General features: G+C 43.4%; 1 protein-coding gene across 2 annotated transcripts in view; it reads right to left on the bottom strand.

Moving 5' to 3' along the window:
• The window catches only part of TNR (tenascin R), a 190,019-nt gene that overhangs the window by 6,041 nt on the left and 164,101 nt on the right, over nt 1-19,877 (bottom strand). For both annotated transcript variants that reach the window (XM_044267360.1, XM_044267359.1), the window contains exons 18-20: nt 5,945-6,096; nt 4,441-4,537; nt 140-301 (exon numbers count right to left, since the gene is read on the bottom strand). In XM_044267360.1, coding sequence (XP_044123295.1) covers nt 140-301; nt 4,441-4,537; nt 5,945-6,096 — 411 coding nt within the window. The remainder of the gene's footprint in view (nt 1-139; nt 302-4,440; nt 4,538-5,944; nt 6,097-19,877) is intronic.

The following is a 19,877-nucleotide window of genomic DNA, read 5'->3' as shown; positions in this document are numbered from 1 at the left end:
TTGGCAGGCAGGGAATTCACAGGTTTCCGGGTGCGGCCGCCGCCCGGTGCAGTTCAGGCCTTGACCGCGCAGGGGCGCTGGTCTCTACCGCCCCGGGGGTGCTGCTGGGGGCTTGGTGAGAAGTTGGTGGCCAGGGTACCTGCAGTGCCATTGTAGCCCCCGAGACGCAGCTTATACAGGTTTCGGCCGTCCTCCACTGAGAACTTGTCGTAGGAGGCGAAGGCGGCCTCCTGGCCGTCCCGCATGTCCACGCGCAGCTCGTAGCGGCCCTGGGACGTGATCTTGTGTATGTTGTCCAGCCCTGTGGAGAAGAGCGGAGGATGTAGGGGGCCCCAATCCAGCGGCTTGGGAAATGGGGGGAAATGGGGCTGAATGGGACTGTGGCCTCACAAGGGATGTTGCAGAGGGGCAGGGGGATCCGGATTGCTTTTGTCCTCAGCCCTTCTCAGGTCATTTATCAGACAGACCCTGCCAGACCCAGAATCTCCTCCCACAAAAAGACAAGACCTGCTCTGCTGATGCGTGTCCCCCTCCCTGCCCCCAGGTCAGCTCAGGGGTCCTAACATCCTGTCTTGACTCTGTAGCACAGAGCCTCAGGATCCTGAGCCTCAGGATTCTTGGTCCTGTCCCCTACTACCTTCCACTCCAAACCGCAGCATTGGGTGAAAATGACAAGATGTATTACATGGATGTGAATCGTTTGGTGAGAGTGGTAGGAACACTGATCAGAGGAGTTCAGGATGGGAATTCAGGATGGGCACTAGGGGCCCGGGAGAACCAGACCCCCTATCATTGCCTAGCAGCCTGCAAAAGGGATTCTGTTCTCCCTGCATTATACTGCCTTGCCCTTTCTCAGCCTCTAGCCCTCCTGGGGCTCCCACAGCCAGGTCAGGGGATATTGCCATTTGCCCTCTGACTTCAGTTCCTTTCTGTTTAATCCACCCACTACAGTTTGCTTTGCCCCCTCTGCACTGGTCTTCTGGGTGGTTATTTTCACCCAGCTGCTTCCCTTTGGGCTCTAAGCTTTGTGGACCTTGGTTTAATAGATTCTTGTAACATGCAATGCCTCTGTGAGCCCGCATCTTCCTTGGTGATGTTTTCCCTTATATTTTCCGTATATATTCCCTTGTCCACTTGCTCTGGCTGGCTGGACTCTGGGACTTTCTGATTTTGACCTAACTGTCCAGACTTTGAACCAATCACCTTGCATTGCTGATGATCTCTGAGTCTTCCTGATTTCTATCTGCATACTGAACCAGGGTCCTCTTGCTTTGCTGTCATATCTGATATCTATCGGAGGAAGCCATGATGAGAATAAAGGAACTGCAGCAACGGAAGGGAATTTAGAGATTACTTAGGCTAATCTCGTTGTGGAAGAAGAGGTTGAAATCCACACAGGTGCTATTATTGGCTGAAGGCCACCTGCATCCTTCTGCTTCCCTATCCTGTTTGAGATTTAAAGCTTCATTTTGAGTATAAATTGAGGGCTGAGGGCTGTTTGCTGTTCACCAGGTTGCTGACCCACAACCTACCCTAGACTTGTGTTTGTGTGGATCTAGTAGATCCTGGGGGTACCTGCTCTGGATGCCCTTAGTAAATGGTGGGCATGTCCCCCAGCTGCTAGATGTGTTGGCTGCTAACAGCTCACAGCTGCCTTCTTCTTGGATAATTGCCTTTGACCAAACAGGAGTTACTTCCCCTTAGCAGCTATGTTCTCCTTCCCCCATGCCTTGAAGCAGACCTACATTAATGCCTGATGTAGGGGGTATGAAAGACCATCCCTCTTGTCCTACTGGGGACCAACTCTGAGGAGCAATTCATGCTCCACACCTCCCCTGAGAATCAGACCAAAGATAACCTTTCACCAAAACTGCATTTTTGCATAGTGTCTTCTGCTCTGTCTCACTTCCTCCATTCCCCTCCTCCTGAGACCACTCCCTCAATAAATCTCTTGAAAAAGAATGTCTCTGGCTCTGCTTCTGGGGAACCCAACTTGGGATATAAATTATAGGCCATAGTTACCCTGAACCTGAGTATTGCTGCCAAACTATAGATGACCAGGCCATGCCTTGAGTCAGCAGCCCTTACTGGCTCCCTATTACCATGGCATTATGTCAAGACTTCCCTTCCCGGCTTTAGGTACCATAATGTGCTTTTATTCAGCCCATCTAATCTCATTTTCTTCTTTCCCGGCCCTGCGTCTTTGCTTTGGTTGGGTGGTTTCTTTCCTGTACCAGGAAAAATCCCTGCCTTTCCTCTTTTCTTGTCCCCTTCCCTCCTGCATTCTTCTTGGTCATGGATCGCCCAGAGCCTCCTCCACAAAGCTGACCCCTCCCCTCTCCGAGTATCTGTGCCTTCTCGTAGGTAGTTCATTGGTTGGTACAGTGTTTCTCAGCATAGGATGGCATCTCTCATGATAGGAGAAATACTTTGGGAATGAGGACGAAATAACCTTAAACATATAGGGAGAAAGCTATTTCCAAATCCTATTTCTTTCTTAATAGTTAAAGGAGAAACCTTAACTCAGGTCCTAACCTCAACTCCCAGTCTCAGTTTGGTTCCAGAACTTGGCAGTGAAAATACCCAAAGCTTGCTAACCTTCATTTGTACCACCGGCAGCAACATCAGGCTTGGGGCCCCCGTAGTTAGCTGTCATTTAATAATATTAATATTGTTTTGTTTTCCTTGTATGAATTTTTAAGGCTCCTTTTTGTTTCGGCACATGATAACTAGCTTTCCATTTTGGGAAATGCTATGAAGTTTCTTTCACAAAACAGTTGATTTAATTAAATAAAGCAAGCAATATAGAGAAAATGTAAGTGCAGGATAGATCAGCTACTTCACAGATAAGGGAAAAATCGTGGAATCAGTGCACAGCGGCTGAAGGCTGGGGAATGCGAGCCCTGTGTGCCAGGGACCTGATCTACATGCATTGTACTTGTCCCCCAAACTGTGTGCCAACTCCTAGAAGGTAAAAATACTTCCTCTGCACTTGACTTTTCTCTCAATGTTCTTATCTTATAGTTTCATTACCTATGTCAGCCAACACAGTTCTGAGCCTCTCATGGGTACTCGATAAATTCTTATCATTGATGGACCTATCGGTACCTACGCATTAAGCACCTACCATCGCAGGCACCATAACAGGCAAGGGGACTAAAAGATGGCCAAGATGTGGTCCTAGTCCTGAAAGAAGTTTCCATGGTACAGTCAAGAGGGACAGAAAGAAAAATGGACACTGTGCTTTGGGCTCCACTAAAGAGGGAGTGGCCAATTCTCCCATAGGCAGAGGGTGAGAAAACTGGGCAGCACAGGTTCTGTGGAGGACGAGGAGTGTAGCTGGGTCTCTGAACATACACAGACAGGCAACAAGATATACAGGGTAGGGGGATGGTGGGCTGGGAGAGCATTCCTTGCAGAGGAAGCATTAATGATTCTGAATGTTTGGAGCTGGGTGCTGGCATGTGTGGGGGAGTGTAGGCGGGAGGTGTGGGGGACTTAGTGGTGGGGAGCAGGCTCCAGAATAGATTAGGAAGGGTCTTGTACCTCAGCGAAGGGGTTTGGCTTTCCTGGTGGCAATGAGGCGTCACTGAAAGGGTTTACAAATGGGGTTAACCACAGCTCAGCTTTCGGGCATGAGGAAGACCGCCGTGTGGACAGTGGAGTAGTCCCGGAGGCAGGGAGGTCGGGTAGGGAGCTGTCGTGTGAGTGTCCAGGAGAAAGACAGTGAGGCCCCGATGCCGTAGGGACGGGGATAGAGGGAGGAGACCACAGATAGGGAAGTCAGTCATGCGCCCTTCCCCCTGCCTCCCTGTATGTTTCACTATGAAAATCTAACCCAGGCAGAGACACAGGTAATCCATTTACTGCTTTCCGGGGTTGGCACTCCCGCCACCACCTGGATATTCACCTTCTCACACCAGCTCCGTTCTCAATCTGCACCTCCTGCCTGTGTCAGACCTCTGGGAGATGGCAGGACACCCCAAAGGTGGTTTTCATTTTTCTCTTCCCTTGCCAAGTCAGGCAATAAGATTCCTCCGGGGAGCTGGGGCAAGGTGACTGCCTCCTCTCTCTCCCGACCTGCAGGCTGCCTGGCGGGTGCCCAGCATCTGAGAGGTGACCGGCCAGCTGGCTGTGTCCTGCACCCCCTCCCCCACCAGGCAGCTCACTTCCTCTGTAGTTGCCTCATGTCAAGACCCATCAGCATAAGAGACTATTAATGAGGATGGGAAGAGACAGAGCAAAGAGGAAAACACCACAATAAGATAAAAACAGATCAATAGCGGAGCCAAACAGAGCAAGAGGTACTGAAAGCAATTCACGAGCTGTCAACTTCTCAGCGGACACGGCGTTTCGGATCATCCCAGATGGACACAGAAAGGAAGGGGGTGGACAAAGACCCGGAGCAGGGTTCCCAGGGAAAGCGTGAAGGAGGATTACCCAGCCAAAACTCATCCTCTAGGTTCCCGAAGCCTACACGGTACTCAGCCCACTTGCGGAAAAAATCAGTTTGGCCGTTCTGCCGTCTCTGGAACACCTGTGGGGGAGACAGGAGAGGAAACAACGTGATGCTAAAGAAAATAAACCCCACGAGTAAAATCGCTGTAACTGAGTTTTCCAGCCGCCAGGACAAAGATGCTCAGATCAGGAACATTGCTGTACAGAGCTCGGTATCCACATGGCTGTTTTCGTAGTAAGAGATGCTCAGAGCTCTCCTCCGGAAGTGCAGAGGTCCCTGAAGAATAGGCCAGGGTGTGCCTTTGACACTAATTTGCACCCCTGCAATGCAGAAAGGACTCAGAATCCATCTCAAGCCCCCAACTAGGCAAGGGGAAATAGGCTTGGCTCTCAAATGAATCTTTTTGCAGCACCAAGGGCAGTAGAAAGCATTTCTCACCAAAAGAACAGGACCGGCCCACATCAGCTAGTAGCTGTCACCATCCTATTGCAGGCACAGCAACTGCATATCATTCATTTTTCCAAGCTGTTTAAGTGCTAATTTCATTTAACCTCCAATGCATCAGCCTCAGTTTCAATTTCCAATTATGCTTTAAGAAGGAGGCACAAATATGTCAGAAACATAAAAGAGAATGCCTCCCCAGAGTAGCTTACGAACACAGCCACCATTTAACTCCATTAAAAACCTATCCATTTTGCACCAAGAAAAATCCAGTGCTGTGTGTTCATAGTGCTAGAGGGGAACCGCGGGAGGGCCGGGGGGCTGTGTGTGCATGCAGGGACGGAGCGAATGCTGGGCTCCTTTAGGGTCAGGCTGAGGGAAACCCTCCTGTACGCACAGCGGGCTGCACCACTAGCTGGGGTCATTTAGGACACTGTTCTTTCTCTTCTCTTGGTGCTGTCCTGTTAGCTGTGGAGGAAGGCTCTTATTTTCCTTTCTGCTGGTGCACTGGAAGGCTGTGGCAGCTCTGGGGAAGAGCCAGGGAGGCCAGGGAAGATGGTGACAGGGGTAGGCTTGGTAACTAGAGATGGCTCTCCGTGCTCTTCGGTTCCCCCATATGCAGTCATCTCATAGAGCTCCCCATCGAGGCTCACCTCCTCCTGCAGAGGACCCTCTCTCTCTGCTCCTTGACTACAGCATCAGCCTTCAGTAGGCAAGACTCCTGGGCCTATCAGAGCCATTCGTCCCTCTCCCTGGCACCCTCCTGCCTTAACTACTGTCACAGAAGGAACAGTATTCCTGGGGCCCCTTCACTGGGCCAGGCCACTGCTGCCTCGATATGCTTAATCATTCCAGTGCTTGGCCAAACCTATGAATGCCTTGCTAAGCAAGGGGCCAGAGGTAAGGACGAACCCCACCATGGACAGGTGAAGGATGGATGAAGACTGGCCAGAAGATGGTGAAATTTGGATCCACAGATGCCAAGCCAGATGGACCAGACCCTGAGGATGTTTGTGAGTGTGGAGAACAGTCCCAGATACTTACAATCCAGCCACCCCCATCGGTGGTCATGTCACAGTACACCTGTAACTTCCGGCTTAGCTCTCCATTGAGGAAGATGGTGTAAACCCCACTCAGGGTATCTCCATTCATCAAATGCTGGGCACAGTCTTGAGGATGAGGAAACACCCGGCCCCCTGCATAGGAAAAGAGGCAGTTTCCAGAAAGGATCCTTTCTCCTACAATGTGTAATGACATCTTGGATTGGACAAGGCTGTAAATGGCCTTGTGGTACTTCATCAAGAGCTGTAAGAAATCTTTACTGGATCTCAAGCCTTGTGTGGGGACCCCACATCATCCTGCGTTCCCCCCTCTAACTGATGTTGGATTACTCGAACAATATACAGTTTGGGGACATCTGAGGACCAAAGATCTGGGTTCACAGTCTGGTTCCTTCCCTTACCTATTTGTTTGGTTTTAGGCATATGGCCTGACTTCCCTGGGTATCAGTCTTCTTATCAGTAAAACAAGGCTAATAAAAAAAATCCCTTACCCCGCCCCATGAAGGGTGAAAATTTGTTAATGTAGCTAGTGGGGTTACTCAGGTGATGATTACAGATGCATGGGCCACAACAGATCCCTGTAGGGCCCAACTTTCTTTTTCTTCCTTTTTTTTTTTTTTTTAAGATTTTATTTATTTTGGAGAGGGAGAGAGTGTGCACAGGAGCAGGGGAGAGGGCATAGGGAGAGGGAGAAAGAATCTCAAGCAGACTCCATGCTGAGTGCAGAACCCAATATGGGGCTCCATATCATGACCCCAAGATCATGATCTGAACCAAAATCAAGAGTTGGATGCCTAACTGACGCACCCAGGCACCCCAGTAGGGCCCACTTTTCAAAGGGATGACAGGTATTAAGCAAAACCTTCCACCATCCTCACAACAGCATGAAGGAATGCCTACACAAGCTTGGAGTTAGCAAGAAGATGGATCTCTATTCCTTGTCCAAAATAATCTCCTGATTGTACTAAACAATCAAATGGTCATGTTTTACAGTTCAGTTTAAGTTTAAGGAAAGGGCAGGGGAAATAAATTGCTGATCATCTTTCAGAGAGAACAGCCCAATTTGTAGAACAATATCTAATTAGCTAAAAGAGAAACTCAAATCATGTATCTTGAAGAGCTTAGCTTCGGGGCAAATTTTAATGCTTAGCAAGCAAGCCAAGAAGCAGAGATCCCACTGGAGCTGATTTCTGGACCGCAGGAGTAGAAAGAGCAAGTAAAAGGGAGAGCTTGCCATGTAAGGAGAAGTGGTTTGGGTGATCTGTGCATGCAGTGATGTTCAGGGTCAATGAAATGAGGCTGATTCTGTTTTGCACCCTTGAACTATAGCTGTTAGAAGGAGGCTGGTAGGGACCTCACGTGTTAGTCACTACAGTGGCCCCTAGTGGCGATACTAGCACACTACAGGTGCGCTGGAGGGCAGCTTGGAGTCAGCTGTGGGAGAGGGAGGTCCGAGCAAGTGGACCTCCTTGAACACCCTGGTCAACAGATCATCTTCGAAGCATCCTGTTTTAGGAAGAGGTCTTCAGGGTTTAGTAGATCTGTGAAATCCTAGCACAGGGACTGTCCAGTTTGCTGCCACACGATGGTCAAAGTTTGCTCCCACATAAGGTAGTTTAGAACAAGGGCATTGCCTACTTCAGACACAGTTGCAGCAGGGAGTAACAATACATTTCTATAGAACTTGTACTAGAGAAGGTGTGTTTTATTTCTATTTAATTCTTGCAAGAAACTTTAAGAGAAAGGCAGATTGTTATAGATCAGACAGATCATTATTTTGCATAAAAGGAAACCGCACTCAGCAAGATCGCACAGCTTCCACAGGTCAGTTGAACTCAAGTTTTGAGACCCCAAGTCAAGTGCTCCCGCACTTGGCTCAACAAGGAATAACATGTATACAGTTTACAGGAGTTATATCTATCCATACAGCAGGGAATTAATTGATGTCTGTATTTATATTACAAGCATCCCAAAGGTTAAAGTTACCTCAAAAAGTTCTATGTTCAAATTACACATCTTTATCCTCCAAACTGGTTTTCTGAAGTAGCTGCAGGAAAGCTCTAAACTTTCATCTGCAGCACGTCCTAGAGCCTGGCAGAATTCTTAAACCCACATATTCCTAGTGGTCACAGTTATGTGTCAGGGGACAGGTGGAAGTGAACTCCTTCCCTCTCCCTGTTACATTGGGAGCACCATGATGATGTCCTGGCTCCCAAGCCTTTTTCTTCACCTGGTCTCTGCAGCAACCTGCCTGTCTGCGTTCCTTTCTCCACTCTTCTTTCATTGGCTGACTTTCTCATTTTATGAGATCAGCACAAAATTTTGTTGTGCTTTAGCTCATTCTTAAATAGTCCATTTTTTTTCTTAATTGATTTAACTCCTTAAAGGGGCCAGAACTCACAATTTTTCCCCCCAGTATCCAGGATATTCCCAACAGAACATCTTCCCCCAAACCTCAAATTATAACAAATATACCTATAAGGGATGCCTGGGTGGCTCAGTCAGTTAAGCTTCTGACTTTAGCTCAGGTCATGATCTCGGGGTCCTGGGATCAAGTCCCACATTGGGTTCCTTGCTCAGTAGGGATCCTGCTTATCCCTCTGCCTGCCTCTTTCTCTCACTCTGGCAAATAAATAAATAAAATCTTTAAAAACAAACAATAAGCAAAACAAAAAATCAAATACACCTATAAAACCAAATCAAACTTTAGAATAGGTAAGTAAATGATGTTTTATGATTTTCTTCAACTTGATGATTATTTAATATTTAAGTTATTGATACTTTCAAAAGGTTCAAACACATTTAGTTGTCTTAAAGGTAAACCTATGAAAAACAAATATAGTAATTGAGATGGCCTGCCCTGGAGACCTTTTTAGATACCTGAAAGAATGTCATATAAAAAAAGGAATTCATGTTTTTTTAAGTCAGAAAATGGGAATAAAATCAACTTAAGAAAAAAGTGGATTTAAGTGGTGTCAAAAGTTTGGAGAGATGAAGCTCCCAGACTATACCCTGGGAGAGGAAGGGCTGTGTTTTCATCTTTCTGGGCCCCCACACTGGGCTGGTTGGTGGAGGAGCTCACCAGATGTGTTCAGGTCTGGTGCATGGTTGCTGGGTACACTTGTCTTACCTTTGACAAGTTGGGAGGCCACCTGGTTGTTTCTAGATTTGATTTAATCTGTGGCATTATTGGAAAGTCAATCAATAAACATTTTGCCTGCGTAGAATATCGGGAGCAACAACTGGGATTTTTACCTCCTGGGCACTTGGAGAAGACACATGTACCACAGAACCACTCTTTTCAACCCCTCTCCGGCCCTCAGTATTACCAGAGTTTTGCCTCCCACTACAAGTCCTCGATCAGATCATTATTCCTTTTCATCAGATGAGAAGAGGCAGAGACTCACTAATTCCCAAATGGGGACTTTATTAAAATTCAGATTCCCGAATTCTGTGGCAGATGAACTCAGAATGTTGAGGGATAGCAGGGGATCAGTGTCTTACCAGATCTCCCCAGATGAATCTGAAGAGCAGCTAGATTTGAACCCCACTCTTTCTCTGGTACATTTTCCTCTTCTCAGAGAGGCCAAGAGGTGGAATTGGTAAGCTAGACTATGTCCCTGAGGGGCCTGGTGGTCTGCTTTCTCTGCTTAGGTCCTATGCTCTAGTGACTCTAGACAGAATGTCTCGGTCTGTCTGTCTCTCCTGCCCTCCCTTATTTCCTTCTCTCCCTTTCCTTTCCTGTCTTTCTCAGTAGGTATGTCTTTTATTTTTCTTTTAAAGATTTATTTATTTATGAGAAAAAGAGAGAGAGAGAGAGAGAGAGACCATGAGGGAACATGGGGAAAGGGAGAACACCTCAAGCAGCCTCACCTGGAGAAAAAAGCCCAACATGGTGCTCCATCTCATAACCCTGAGATCATGACCTGAGCTGAAATCAAGAGTCAGACACTTAACTGACTGAGCCACCCATGTGCCTCCAGTAGGCATGTCTTGAGCAGGCTGGTCCCACGATTTAGACAGGGTGGCACGGTAAAGTGAGGGAATAAGAGATTCTGTTTATTCTTGAGTTTAAACCTTGTGTTCCAGTTCTCCTATTAAATTCTTCTTTGAGAGTTCTTAGACCTTGGCTTAGCTAATAATAAAGAATGTACTGATTCTTACTCTGCTGGGCTCCTTGTGCGTATACTGTGATTTCATATATTCATAGGACATTGTCGGGACAGATTTTAGGCATCCCTAGCTCTCTGGATGTTATACCATCTAATATCATCAGAAACTCACCTTTCACCCCAACATAGATCATTTCAATAATTTTTCTGAAGGCAGAAATTTTAGGACCAAGAGCAAAACTGGAAGGCTTTTGTTTCCTTTTGTACAGTAACTGGGGCCTGGCCTGACAAAGAGGCTTTGTTGTTGTTGTTTTTGTTGTTGTTGTTGTTGTTTAAACACAAGCTGTGGTGATTGCCAGGTTAAGAGGAAAGCAATGCCTAGTGATCAGTACACTGAAGTGTCTCGTGGTTAAGTGTGTCTAGATGTAATTGTGGGATCAACAGGACTGAGGCACTCACTGGAAGAATTGCTCAGAAATTGGTTTGTGTTGGGCATCTGAAGGCTGAGTGTGGAGTGAAGCAAGCTACGTGACACACAGCACAATCAGATTACCCTCAGCCAGCTGGGAGTGAAGGGAGAGACTTTTCGGTCCCTGCCCTGTTTCTTACTTGTTTTGTGTTCTTGGATGTAGTCTTTAAAATGGCCAGAGTTGATGGCTTTGGAGAGCATCTGCTTCCTGCCCTCTCTTCTGGCCTTAGCATCAGGACCAAAGCCATGATGCCAGGATTTCCCTCTGAGGACAGCCTGTGCACATCTCTGTGTAACTACACAGCAAAGTGTGCTATTCCACAGAAGTACAGGTGACTGCCTCTGGTCACCAGCGCTTAGGCTGTTATTCCCAGAAGTGGGTTTCTGCTTGCAGGTTTGTGGATGGCAGTTTGAGGTCATGGACAGGGCAAAGTTACTTGTTCACCGCACATGGGCTGTGAAAACCTCACTTTAGCCTCTTTAATAGCATCTTCTAATTCATTTACCTGTTTATTCTTTTATGTATTTATTCAACAAACATATGGGGGGGCATCTGTTGGGTTCTGAATACTGGGCTAAGAGATAATATAAAAAATGAAAGGATACAGTCCCACCTTTCAGATTGCTCACTCTGGTGGGAGAAACAGACAATTATAACCCCAAGTTCTAAGTGCTCTGGTAAAGAGATAAACAGAGGGAACTATTAAAAATGTGGAGGTGGGCATGTGGTGAAATTTGGTGCTGATGAGGGTAGGGGGAGCGGCAGAGTTTGGGATGGGACAGGATTAGCAAGCGCTAATCAGAAAGCACTTCTTATTTTAGGAAGTTAGAAGTAATCTGTAGAAGTTAGCTACAGACTGGTGGGGGAAGGGTGTCCCAAGTCAGCACAAAAAGCATGGCCTATTTTGGGAAACTGCAGAGTTAGCCAGAAGCTGGGTTGGGTGGATAAAGGAGAGCCTCAGGAAGGTAAGCAGGGACGGGATCATTCCATTTAAGGAGTTAAACCTTCTCAGGCAGGCTACAGAATGAAGAGGTCACTGATGGACTTTAAACTCAAGTTTTTAGAAAGATTATTCTTCCTGTGGGGTGGAGAATGAATTCGATGGGAGTAAGATTGGAGGTAAGACCCATTCAAGAGAGAGTCTGGGTGGAGAGGTGACAAAAACTTTTAAGGATGTAATAGGAATGGAGAATCAGCTGAACAATAGACAATTTGGATGGTTTTTTTGAAGCATTTCTGAGGAAGGTTCTCAAGTTCTGTAGACCACCTACCTTCTGCCTACCATGGGTAAACGCAATAAACTTCTGAATCTTCCTTTCAAAGATCAGATGAATATACCGTGATAGAGAAATGTTCTGACATAATTTGCCTTATTTCTTGGGTTCATTTATATCAGGAGACCCAGTTCTAAGACACATTAGTTGATCAGACTGGCAGCTGTCAGCCTGGCCCCTCCCTGTGGCTCTTGATTCGACATGGCAGGGAGAGGGCTCGGTCACGGTAATACCTCCTGCCTTGTCTTTTCCTGCCATTCTGACCCTAATTATATTCACTATCCATTTTTTGGAAGAGTGATTTTTTTTTTTTATATACTGTAGATGTGATCCTATCTCATCCTATCTCTCCCTTGCCAAAAACCCTCCAATGGCTTCTTCAATGCAATGGCTCCAATTGCAATGACTTCTTGCAATTAGAGGAAAATCAGAAAGCCTTACCTTGGCCTACAAAGCCGTATATGCTCTGGCAATGCCTTGTATTTCCCACCCTGGCTGGCTCATTTCTAGTCTGCTGAACATGTCAAACTTATTCCTCCTTTGGGGTATGGTAATTACTCCTACTATGTCTGGAATGCTCCTCTTGTGTGAGTCACTCTGATCATTCAAGTCCTGGCTCAAATGTCTCAGCTCAAAAGGAGGCCTTTCCTGATCATCCTAGTTGAGGCCAGAGTCTATGGTAGTGGAAGGAAGTGACAATCAGAAAATGCTTCCTCCCATACAAATTGTCCTAGAAGTTAGCTCTTTGTATCTATCCCTTTTCCATTAGTGTTTATTTTTTTTAATAATATTATCACTATTTGAATTTACCCTATTTCCTTCCTTTGTCTATTCCCAATTGCCTCATCCCTTTGAATATAAGTTTCAGGAGGGAGGGCATCTGGCTCATCTTATTCAGCATTTTATCCTCAGAACTTAGAACAGTGTTTGACTCATGGTAGATGCTCAATAAATATTTATGAAATGCACCATACTATGTGATCTATATCCACCCCTATGAATATAAAAAGAGAAATTAAAATTAGATTTTCTGAAAACATTTGGGACAATGCAATTAAAAACTGGCCAGATGGAATCCTGTGTATAGTGACATATAAGGTCCTTCTATAACATTCACAGTGCTATCCTACAACCTATGGCAGACAGTTTGATGTTTGGTGAAATTTACTGCCCCTATCCAATAAAGTGATCACATATCCCTGTCCTCCTGAATAGTATAAACAATTATGTGTAAATAAATTTAAAAACTTAGATGAACTGGGCCATTTCCTTGACAATCACCATCTACCAAAAGTCACCCAAGATGAATGGTTAACCTGAATAATATCATATCTATTAAAGAAATTGGATCTGTAGTTAGGACCCTTAGAAAAAGAACCTTCAGGCCTGGATGGCTTCATTATTAATTCTAGCAAACACTTTAAAAAGGAATATCACCAATTTTACACAATCTCTTCCAGAAAATGGAAGTGGAGGGAATATTTCCAACCTATTCAATAAGGCCAGTCTTTCCTGATACAAAAAACTGACAAAAACAGTACAAAAAGAGAAAAAGAGAAAGAGAGAGTAGGTTAGAAAAGAGTTTTGAAGACCTGTTTTTGCTTCTCCCCCATATTGTCATGGACTAATCATTATCTACCTTTTCACATGTACTTTGTTCTTCTTTAATATACCCACATTAGACATAGCAATTGATAACTCCAAAGGCACATGAGCCCACAGGCCAGAGTATCCATCATTAGAGAGTAAGACTAACAAGAAAGAAAGACCACAAGCACCGTGACATTCATCACCTGATGCAGAATTATTAGAATAGAGGATCCAAGATTAAATTAAGCCCGATATGTCACTTTTTTAAGGAAGTAAGGAAGGATATTGACAATATAAAAAAAGAACAAAAATTATGAATAGTTAGTAGACTTATTAGACATGAACAATGTAATAGTTGAAGGTAAGAACACAACGGATGGGATGAATGGGGGATTCAGATTCAGCTGAACACAAATAAGTGAACTGGATGATCAGACTGAGGAACTTTCTGAAAAGACTAAAAGTCAAGATAAAGAAAAGAAAACATAAAGACAAAGTTAAGAGATTTGGAGGAGAGAATATACATTCCAACATCTAGCTAAAGAAGTGCTGAAAGGGGAAATAAAAACAAAGAAATGTTTAAAGAATTAAATGTCTCAGAATTAAAGATAAAACACCTCTGATTTATAGGGCTTTCAGAGTGTCAGACTGAAGATAAAAAGAAAAACAAACCCCGAAACATATAGTGAAGTGGAAGACTGTAAAAAAGAAAGAAAACATTCTGAAAGCTTCTAGAAAGAGTTGCCCACCTCCAGGGGGAACACAGATCAGACTGACATCAGAATTCTCAGTGAAAACATTGGATATAAAAAGACAACTGAATCTTTAAAATACAAAGGAAACAAGTATTTGAACCTGGCATTTTATACCTCTGATCACACTACAGTTCAAATGTGAGGGTATGATTAAAGAATGCTCTAGGCATATGAGATTTCATGAGGATTTGCCTTACAAAATCCTTTGTGGAAAATCTAGAGTAAGAACACAATTCAGAAGAGTAACAAATGCTAAAGTTCTAAAAAGTCAGAGTGATTAAATACTTGAGTAAAATGTCTTATTTTTGCCTTAAATAAAAGACTACCATAAAAGAAGAGGAAAAAAAGAAAGCCAATTTATAGCAAACCACAGCCCAAATCTTAGCTGGGTTTCTGGGGGGGAAGGTGAGTGAGGGGGTGAGGGGAGCCCAGAGGGGTTTGAGAACATGCTCAAGTACCTGGATTGCTGTAGGGAGACCTACTCATCTATTTAAGAAATCAGTAGGGACAAAGAAACATGAACATGGATCTTGAGTCCAAAAGCTGGTTCTTTGAAAAGATTAGTATTAATAAGACTGATTAGGAAATAAAGAGAGAAGCTGACAAGAATAAAATGAAAAAGGAAAAAGAGCTGCAGATAGAGTAAAGATTAAAATCTCTTGAAGAATTTTATCCTATTAAAATTTAAGACTCAGGCAAAATAAATTCCTAGAAGGTTAGAAAGAGTCACAACTGGTGCAAGAAGAAACCAAGACCTTGGCTAGAAATCAAGACCTTGGCCAAGACCTTGGTAGAAGTACCAGTCAAACATCTCACGTTCCTAAAACAAAGAGAAACAACCAAAACAACAACAAAATATCCCCAGGTCGTTTTAGTGATGAGTTCTGCTGAAAGTTATTCCAGAAAGCGTACAAAAAATCATGAACACTGCCCAGATTTTTCTTTTAGATGAAGCTAGTGAAACGCGAATTTCAAAAAACTCAGCAAGGAGGTATATACATAAGAAAACATGTATAGGTCAATGTCACTTATGATTGTAGATGTAAATAGGCTAAAAGAAATTTTAGCTAATCAAACCCAGCCATGCATTAAAAAAAAATCACATTCAGTGAAGTTTCTCCTAGGAATGTAAAGAAATGTATATAAAACGAAATCTATCAATGTACTTCATCTCGTTATTAAGATAAAGGATAAACATTATATAATTAACTCAACCAATGCAGAAAAAAGCCATTGGATAATGTTTAGCAACAAAGTTTATCATAAAAACTCTTAGCTTCAAATAGGAAAAAATTCTGTGACTTAAATGTTTTATTTTTTATTTATTTTATTTTATTTTATTTTTTTGTGACTTAAATGTTTTAAACTTCAAATCTAAGCGAATATTATCCTGGTTTATTTAAGATTAGCCAATTACATATTTATTTTATTTTATAAAAGCTTAAATAGCTGTTTCTTTTCCCCATCAAAAGGAGGTCTAAAAATGAGGACTTAGCAAAAAGTATGCAACATGAAGCTGCCACTAAGCATTCCTTTTAAGAATGAGAATGAGTCAAAGTTACCTAGTACCACTGTTCAGCTGAACATAGTTCTTGAGGTCCCAGCTAAAGTGACAGGGAAAGAAAATTAAATAAATCAGAGGCACAAGGATTAGAAATACATAGATAAAAACCATCATTATTTGTAAATGATATAAAATATTTACCTAAAAATAATAGATAATTTGTGTTAATAAAAGAGCTCAGCAGGATTGCTGGGTATAGGATCAATATACAAAAATATACAAAAATCCATAGCATTTTCCCATATCAGCAATAACCAACTAGAAAATAATTTTTAAAGTTCGATACCAGTCATCAAGCAATAAGAAATTATAAAATGTTTAGAAATGAGCCAAGAGCATAACATTATAGAGAAATACTTAGAGTCCTATGAAAGAACACAAAGATGATTTGAATAAAAGAAGAGATACATTTTTAGAAGGGATGACTTAGTATTCTAAAGATGTCAGTTGTCCCCAAATTACTTTATACATTTATTGCAATTCCAGTCTAAATTCAAGTTGAGATTTCTTTTGGGGAACATGATAAACTTGTTCTATGAAAAACAAAGGTCACCAAAGAGATATGTCGAATTCAAAAAAGAAAAGTGAGGTAAAACAATTCTTTGTTTTATCAGTTATGGAGAGATTAATGTTAATATATTAAGTAACAGATATGAAAACACAATGTAGTGTTGGCAAAAGAACAGATAAATAGACCATGGACTACAATATGAGTTCAGAGTTTGGAGATACATTCATGTACATATGGGAGCTTAATAAACAGTAAAACACCACAAATTAATGGAGAATAGATGGATTATTTAGTAAATGATGTTGAGGAAATTGGCTCACATATAAAGACAAAGAAAACTGCATCCTAACTTAATACTATAATATTGAAAATAGACTAAATATAAGAAAAATCTAGAAAGCTAATAAAGGTATGTATAGAAGAGTATCTTTGTGTCCCACAGGCAGGGAAAGCCATAAAGACTTCAAAAGCTCCAATAATGATAGCTATTACTTATTTAGAACAGGAAGTCTGATAGAAAGATAGACGATGTGAACAGACAATTTACAGCAAAAGGCAACCTGAAAGGCAAACAAGCGTAGATGAGATGTATAAACTCAAACTTGTTATTATTTAAAGAAATTCATCTAGAAAATGAAATATCAATTATGCCTATTAGACTGTCAGAAGTTACAAAGTTGGGTCATGTCATGTCATTAGGAAACAGGTGCTTTCCTGCCCTGTTGTAGGGGTTGTAGACTAGAATAGCCATCTCAAAGAGCAATACTCTATTAAACAGTGGAAACACATACCCATGACCCAGTCATTCCTCTTCCGGGTGTATATCCTAAAGGTATTGCCTCACTGACCCACAAGTGGACACATACAAGGTACTCTCGGCAACACCATTTGTAGTGTGGGAGGTTGGGGACTGTCTGATGTCCATCTTGGGAGGTTAAAGTGATGGGTGAACAGCATGCAGTATTTTGTAACAATTGGAAGCAAAAGACTAGATGCACATACGACATGGGTGGCTCTTGAAACTAGCACTGAGTAGAAACAGGGGAACAAGGGATGAGTTATCTAGCCCAATACCATTTACATACCTTTAAAATATTTCTACTCAAAACTCTTCCAAGAACACATTTTTCAAAGACACATAGGAACAAGAGGGCCCTGATTCAACACCTCAGAATGGTTGCATGTAGAAGGCAGAAGAGATGAGGCTAGGAGGAAATAAATGTACAGGTACAGAGAGAGATCTTGCTGGAGATTGACACTGGTGATGGGAGATAAACCGAACGGTATGATTGATTCAGATGGCTCCTCTAAGACCCACCCATCTATCCCCATTGGACTTACAGAATGATTTGTTCAGATGCAGTGCTTAGTGCCCTGCTTCCTTCCACCCAATCAGATATCAAGGGAAGGAGAAGGTGGACTTCTTCTTTGGGGGCGGGGCGTTGCTTGTTTCCATGAAGCCAGCAGTCCAGCTGTTTCTAAGTAGTGGAGCAGAGAGAAGCCCTCTGTTTCCCTACTTTGGTCGAGGCGGAAGTGTGGCGTATGTAAGAATAGAAAGCGGTGGACAGTGGTTACTGGGCTTCCCAAGTGATAATTACGTGGATTTGCATGATCCACATCTATCGTCCCAGGACCCAGGATTTGCCAATCTTTGCTAACTTTTACAGCTTCAAAAACTGTAGCTTGTGTTAGAGTAGACTCCCAGAGTTTTTGTGAAAAGCTCCAGAGAGCAGCTCAGCCTAGATGTGGGATAGGACTGGAGCAAAGGCAATAAAGAAAACTTCTCATTACTCATCTCTGGGCACCTCCACAAATGATTGTCTTCGCTTAACCTCAAGGTCAAGACAACCTATTTTATAGTGTTCACTGTCTCTGAGGACAAGCTTTAGTGAGCGTCTTGTTTGCTTCTTATAGTATTAAAAGAGACAATGAAACCTGCCTCTCAGAAGATCATTTCACCAAGTCTCTGTTGCTCTACAGGGAATATTTGTTTCCTCATTTATATTCATGTCTCTGAAAGACAAGTAGACCTTGAATGAAATTTCAGGCGACAGTAAATTATAAATAATGTATCCATATTTCTTCTCTTCCATACTACTTGTATTTAATTCCCCCCAGAGTCTTGTGCAAACACCAAAGACAAGAGGACAGGAAGCTATTAACATGATGGAAAGAATGAAATGGGTTTATGCTATATGGCAGGAAGGCAACAAGGGAAGATATCTTGATCAAAGAAAAGTTTTTGAGGTTTTGTGGAAGTGAGTTCTGTTCTTTTAGTTCTCTCTTTCTTTCTCTCTTATTTTTAAAAACACCGAAACTCTTTTCCAGACCATTAAGTAGACATCTGCTTGAAATGTGTCTCTTATTTTGGCCCACCAAAGGCAAGAAGAGGGTTTGTCGGTGGATAGAGGCCACTCAAGGGCCCCGCTCTAGGCTCTTTTGTTCCATAAGACCAGGCATAAAAAATGTGTAGAACAATCAGCTGAGATCAGCCCATCCTAAGAATAGGATGCTGCTAAGTGGAAAGCTCAGGTACTGTCAATGAAGTCAGAAAGGATGCTGGTTACTAGAATGAAATTAGCCTCTAAATCCATCAGCCCTGATTTGCTGTCACGTAGGATGCTCTGGTGTTTTTTTCAGACGTCTTGCTCCGCAGGAATAATTCATGGGGTTCAGACTGGCAGCACTCCAATCTTTCAAGGAAGTGAAACCACTCTCTGCTCTCCATTTTTGTTTCTGTCTTCTCCTCCTCCTCCTTCCTCTCCTTCTCCTCCTCCTCCACCTCCTCCTCCTTTTCCCTCTTCTCCTTCTCCCTTTCTTCTTTTTAGGCAAAGAGGGGCCCACAGATGAAGTGTGCAGGTGAACAAAGTGGCTCCCCTGTGTGTGTGTCATGTGGGGGTGGCAGTGAGGGTCCCATTAGAGAGGCAGGGAGAGGATGGCCTGGGATGTGTTTAGTGTCAGGGCAGATACAATCGGGTTCAAGGCACAGCCTCTGTGACCACTCGTTTCAGAGGACACCTAATCTTGAGGGATCTTTAGGTGATCTCTGAAGATGACAGGAGAGTCCTGGTGTGAGTGTCGCCCACCCTGTACCCTGGAGACCCCTTCTCCTGGACTCCTCAAGGTGTCTGGATCAAGCCACCCATCAGGCAAACCCGAATCTTTGCCTTCTTGAGAACATCCTGATTCCCACATTTAGGAAGCTCGCACTCTTGTATTCTTTTCCTCCGTTTGCTTTTGGCAGGGGAGTTGGCGGGTAGGGGCTAGGAAAGGTGGGGAAGGGGCATGGCACAGGCAGTGAAGACTCACTAATGTTGACACGTATAGGCTTAGTGTAATTTGTTCCCGGAAATTTACATTTTGGGTGGGAGAAAGAACCTGAAATTAGAGGGACTTTGGGCAGGAAGAACCTCTTTGCCTGTCCCATACCTGTGATGGATGTTGAAAATCTCTTATAGCTTTTTTTTTTTTTTTCCCCACCAGAAACCCCTCTTCCATGCTTTACAGCTGGAACTATTCTACTCAACCAGCATTTATTATGTCCGTTATTTGTCAGGCTTTGTGCAAGGTACTTTCCTGTGCTTTACTTCTGTCCACAAACTTCTCATTCTGCAACTGGTCATTTCAGTGGGTTCGATAA

This window comes from Neovison vison, chromosome 10 (genome assembly GCF_020171115.1).
Source record: "Neovison vison isolate M4711 chromosome 10, ASM_NN_V1, whole genome shotgun sequence".
NCBI lineage: Eukaryota > Metazoa > Chordata > Mammalia > Carnivora > Mustelidae > Neogale > Neogale vison.
This window is presented reverse-complemented; position numbering and strand designations above follow the sequence as displayed.